At 46.3% G+C, this 6006-nt stretch overlaps 1 protein-coding gene across 2 annotated transcripts in view; it reads left to right on the plus strand.

The window, feature by feature from the left end:
- NDUFV2 (NADH:ubiquinone oxidoreductase core subunit V2) overlaps nt 1-6006 on the plus strand; it is a 47924-nt gene that overhangs the window by 33297 nt on the left and 8621 nt on the right. For both annotated transcript variants that reach the window (XM_006023660.3, XM_025204243.1), the window contains one exon: nt 5-114. In XM_006023660.3, coding sequence (XP_006023722.1) covers nt 5-114 — 110 coding nt within the window. The remainder of the gene's footprint in view (nt 1-4; nt 115-6006) is intronic.

Below are 6006 nucleotides of genomic sequence, written 5' to 3' on the forward strand. Positions count from 1 at the left end.
TTAGGCATACAAGTTGGTGAAACAACACCTGATAAACTTTTCACATTAGTGGAAGTGGAATGTTTGGGTGCTTGTGTGAATGCACCAATGGTACAAATAAATGATAATTATTATGTAAGTATTTCATTCTGTTTAAAAATGCATAATAGTTTAACTTGAATGCTGTTCATGCTATATATAATTTGCATCATCTTAGATTACAAAATTCCAGCAGCTCAGGTAATTATCAAGTACTAACTGACTTACAAATTTTATAGGTTGTCTTTCTGCTGTGTGAAAGACTGTCTTCAAAACTATTTTAGAACTGCAGTACCCTGTGCTTAATGTTGAACATACCAAGAAGATGCTTTTAACTTTCTGGAAGCTAAAGCAGCGAATCTCAACCTTGAGATCCTTTCAAAGGGGCTGCAGGATGCCGTGCAGTGTTAGCACTATTAAGTGCACCAATAGGATTCACAAAATAAACCAAGGGATTTGAAATATGATTTTTTAGTGTTAAAAAATTGACTTAAGGGCCCTTATGAGTTCTTTTCAGTGAAAGAATGGCTCTATTATCTTTCTGTAGACGCACACAACCTGTGAAAATTAAGAACTGTTATTTTGGAGGGGGTGCTTTGAGTCCAAAAAAGTTGAGAACCACTGAGCTAAAGTATCTTGTAGTTTCTTTATCTACAAGAGACTACACATCATTTTGTACATTGTGATAGATAAAGCGTTCTAAGGGGACCAGTAGGAGCTTTTTTAATGTTCACATTTTCAAAATCGGATCACAAACAAAAGTACTTGTATATAGTTTTTTAGTGTGGTATGAATCTGTGAACTCTCATAGGTTTGGAGAAGCTGAAAGATTTAATTCTGTAGGACACGCCTGATCTAGACAAAGTCTACTGTAAAAACCAAATTTGGGTGAAGTTAGGAATATTTTAAATAAGAACTTCAAATTACTGAATTGGGTTTGGGCTTAACATGGACTCAAATGCCTACTGCACTCAGATGGCTTCATTTAAGAAAAAAGTAAGTCTCTAGGCCTCAATGGAAATTGTCAATGAAAATTAGGAAGTTTTCCCATCAGAGCTGACATTTAGGCAAACCACTTATAAAAGTATCCTTTTTGATAGGAGAATACTCCATCTGTGGAGGGGAAGAGGAGGGGAGGGGCAGATCAAGGCTCACGGCGGTGAATATGACCCCCACTAGAAGCAGGATAGAGCTGCAGACAGCTCGTCTGGGGGTTGGGATGGGGATGCGGAGGCTGGGGATGGGGGGCAGCTCCCTACTGTTGCATGCAACCCCGGGGGGAGGCATGTGCCCCCTGGATTTGTCAGTGGGGTGAGGGCGGGCTGGGAGCAGCACCAGCCTCTTCCTGGTGGTGGGACTGGGCTGGGGATGCACTCAGCGGGGGGGAGGGGGGACAGTTGGTGGCAGCGCTGGCACTGGGAGTGGTGGCTACGGGGTCGGCTAGAGCCACCCCAAAATTACTTGTAGCCACTCCTTCAACTGCCGCCACCACCTGCCCCAGTGGAAGATAATACAGCTGTGCCCCCAGTTTCTTCAATGTTTGAATAAATTTATTTTTAATAGGCTTTGCAAGAATAGTAGTTACTTTAAAAATCTAAATATTATTAAACTAGGAAGTTAAAAACTGAAATTGCAAACTAATTGCATGAATGAGGTAAGGGTAATACTCCTGAAACAAATGTTTGAGAACAAACCATTTCATATTGAAGGACACTCGGGCAGCCTCAACTCTGTTGTACTGTGGAAAGCCTCCAGTCTTAAATATTACGTTTTTTTTAATCAAGGTTGACCAGGGGCATTTTGACGTTGCAGCCAGATGGCAGTAATTTTACAGGTTCATGGATTTCTACACTTCCTAGTTTAATTTGGGAATAGACATCAAGCATTGCTTTTAGATATCAAATGTATAATTATGAAGCCATTTTTGGACGTATACCTATTCACTAATCTAACTCATGTTCTTGGCACAAGTGCTGTAATTTCATGCTATGTAATGGTGCATAGAATCTTTAGTATTACCTCTAATACAATTTCCTGCTTAAATAAAGTACTTATTTTATGGCTGTTTAAAGATTATAGAAAAATAAGAACCATTGCATCTGGTTTCCATTTAAGGACTTCAGTGTTAGTCAGTGGTGACTGATAAACTGATGTGGCTAGATAGGTTTGGTTCAGTAGCAGAAATGAAGTTGTTTGGATTACTTTAATGGAAATGTTTTTCAGATATTTCATGACATGTATGTGTATGTTTAAACATTCTTGTAAGATGCATGTAACTTTAAATCTGGGAAAGAGGGGGATCCAATTCCACTGGTATCCTCCTCCTCAGTAAATGTACAGAGCATGACTTGCTCATCACAAATACCGTCTTCAGACAGTGTGACAAATATAAGACCATTTGGAAATGCCCATGCTCCAATCACTGGCACCTTCTTGATTATATTATTGTTAGAGCCCATGATTGTACTGATGGCCGTATCACCCAAGCCCTGAGAGGTTCAGATGACTGTTGGATGGATCACCGTTTAGCCAGATCAATCATGGATATGCAGTTTCCTTCATAACACCGTAAACAATGGAAAGGAATGAGGAAGTGATTTAACATCAAGGCACTCCAAAACCAAGCTAGATGGGAGGCTTTTCAGCAGTGCCTTACTGAGAGACTCTCTGACCTACCTGATGACAACAACATCAAGGACATCCAGGCACATCGGGGGGAACTTAAGAACACTATTCACAAGGCATGCACTGAATCTAGGGGTGCACTGATAAAGATTTTCTGGCCAGTACCAATAGACAATTATTAACCAGCCATATTGGCCAATTTATAGGAATGCAACTGGGCTGCTTAGAAAGTAGCATCCTGCTAGTAAGTCTTTGGGGGAAAGGGGCATGGGGAGGCAGATCAAGGCCTGCATGGTGAGTGGGGCAGGGGTAGGGGTAGGCACTGCCCAGCTAGGGCAGTGAATAGGACCCTAGGGCAGGGCACAGGACAGAACTGTGGGTGGCTTATCCAGCGGGGGTGGGGAGGGGGGCTATTCCTCACTGCTGCACAACCTGGGGAGAAGCATAAAGGAGCATGTGCCTCCCTTCCCCCTGAGATTTGTGCGTGGGGTGAAGGCAGGTTGCCCACTGCAGGGGCAGGGGCAGTGCCAACCAGCAAAAATGAGTCTTACCACCATCCCAAAGCTATAGTTCAGAGGAGACTATGGGGCATCAAGAACCAGTGGTGCCACGAGCAAAGGCTATGGAGATCCAGAGTTTTGCTGATCAACATGACATGAGAAGCTTCTTTCAAGCAATACAAGCCATCCATGGGCCACATTCCAATGGCCCAACCCCCTGCAATCCCAGGATGGCTCCTCCCTTCTCACGGACAGTGTATCTATCTAACAACACTGGAAGGAGCACTTCAAGATTTTACTCAACCATGAATCTGAGGTCTCAGCTGCCATTTGAGTCCAGCCCTTGACACCCAGTAAGAGAATATCTTGCTGTTCTCCCATCCTTCAAGCAAGTCTGGCATGCCATCATTCAGACCAAGAACAATAAGGTGCCAGGCTCAGATGGCATTCTCACAGAGGTCTTCAAAGCTGTCCTGCAGTTGTCTTCAAAGCTGGTGGAACAACACTATCATAACAACTTCACCAAATTCTCATCAAAATATGGGTTAACAAGGAACCTCCACCTGACTTAAAGAATGCCAACATTGTGACCATCTTCAAGAAATGAGAAGTCAGTGTGGGAACTACCAAGGCATTGCTCTCCTCTCTGTTGCTGGGAAGTTTCTTACTCGCATCCTTCTGAATCACTTCCTCCCCCTTGCCGAAGATGTCCTCCCAGAATCCTAGTCTGGCTTTAGACCAGTTTGGGGTACCAACATGATTTTTGTTGCCTGACAGACTCGGGAGAAGCACAGAGAGCAACACCAGGAGCTGTTTATGGCATTCATAGACCTAACCAAGGCCTTTGACTCCATAGGTGTTGGCTAAGTTTGGTTGTCCATTGAAGTTCATCAGTGTCCTCAGGCTACTCCATGATGGGATGACTGCCACAGTCCTCTGCAATGGATCAGAGACCGACCCATTTGCCATCTGTACCGGTGTCAAGCAGGGCTGTGTCATCACCCCAACCCTTTTTTCTATCTGTCTTGCTGTGATTTTATTTCTTATCCATGACCACCTTCCTCCTGGAATTGGGGTTGAGCATTGGATGGATGGTCAGCTTTTCAACCTGTGGCACCTTCATAGCAAAATGGAAATTACCAAGGTTGGCATCATTGACCTTCAGTATCCTGATGACTAGGGGTGCACTGATAAAGATTTTCTTCACTGATACCAACAGCAGATTATTCATCAGTCGTATCAGCTGATACTGATTGTATAACCCATTTACAGGAATGCAGCCAGGCATCATGGAGAGCAGTGCCCTGCAGGTAAGTCTGTGGAAGGGAACGGGCATGGGGGAGGGAAGTGGTGGGGAGGGGTAGATCAAGGCCCCCATGGTGACAGAGGGGGTTGGGCAGGGGCTGGGGGTACTGCCCAGCCAGGGCGGTGAATGGAACCTGGGGCTGGGGTGGGGAGTGGGACAGAGTCCCGGGGATCGGCGTCTCTGTGCTTAAAAATGGCAGGGCGCTTGAACAGAAGTTTGTCAAATGAGGTTTAGTTTAAGTGCCGCTGCCACAGTTTCTAAGGGAAGGGATGCTTCTAACTGGAGCAGGGTGAGGGTGGATGTGGGCTGCCTGCTGTGGACTTGGGGCTTTCTCCTCTGCTGCCTCTGCCTCAGAGGTTCTGCATTGGCCATGTGACCCCTGCCTGACCAGCAGTGGGGAGCGCAACTTGCTGTCCCCACTGCTGCTGGGTGGGCAGGGGTTGCCTTGTCAGCATGGGACCCCCCCAAGGAAAAGGCAGCAGAGTGGAGAACCCCAAGTCCACAGCAAGCAGTCCTGTGCACAAATTTGGAGAGGCATATGCGCCCCCATGCTTCCCCCCGGTGGAGGTGTGCATGCCGTGGTAGGGAGCTGACTCCCCCCGGCTTTAACCCCTGTGGCCTGTGGACAAGCAGCCTACGATTCCATTCTGCTTCCTGCCCCAGCCCCAGGTCCCATTCACTGCCTTGACCGGGCAGCTGCTCCAGCCCCATGTTCCACTCCCTCCCTCACCGTGGGGGCCTGAATCTGCACACCTCCCCCATACCCCTTCCCCTCCATAGACTTACCTGCAGGGTGCTGCTCTCCATGCTACCCAGCTGCATTCCTGGCCACATGCATGCATGCAGCTGGGCATCCAGGGGCCCCGACCAGATGGTATATTGTATTTCTTGGTGACATTATTGGCTACATCAGCCAAAAAAAGCTGATAGTCGATAATGTTAATTTTCCTTTTATCAGTGCCAATCCAATATGGTATTGGTGCACCTCTCCTGACTACTGTTATCCTTGAGCACACTGAGACCAATCTGCAGTCCACCCATTACCTTTTTTCAGGTGCCTATCATAGGCGGGGACTCTCCCTTTAATATTGGGAAGGCCCAGGTGCTCCATCAGCCTGTCCCAGCACAAGCTGCCCCCTCACCCCCACAAATTACCATTAGTGGAGAACCCCTGGAAAACATCAAACATTTCCCATACCTTGTCGCCCATTTCTCCTAGTCAAGCCAGTCTTGATGTAGAAATTGAACATAGGATTTGCTGTGCCAGCATATCCTTTGGAAATCTGTTTTGCCATGTCTTTGCCAATCTGATGTGCAGGTGGAAATTAAAATCCTGGTCTGTGGTGCAGTGGTTATCCCCATGCTCCTCTATGGGTGTAAGATATGGGTGACATATCGAAGCCATCTTAAACACCTGGAATAGTTTCATAGATTCATAGATGCTAGGGTCGAAAGGGAACTCAATAGATTATCGAGTCCGACCCCCTGCATAGGCAGGAAAGAGGGCTGGGTTCAGATGCCCCCAGCTAGGTGCTTAGCTAAACTCCTCTTGAAGAC

Source organism: Alligator sinensis, unplaced genomic scaffold (genome assembly GCF_000455745.1).
Source record: "Alligator sinensis unplaced genomic scaffold, ASM45574v1 scaffold597_1, whole genome shotgun sequence".
Taxonomy (NCBI): domain Eukaryota; kingdom Metazoa; phylum Chordata; order Crocodylia; family Alligatoridae; genus Alligator; species Alligator sinensis.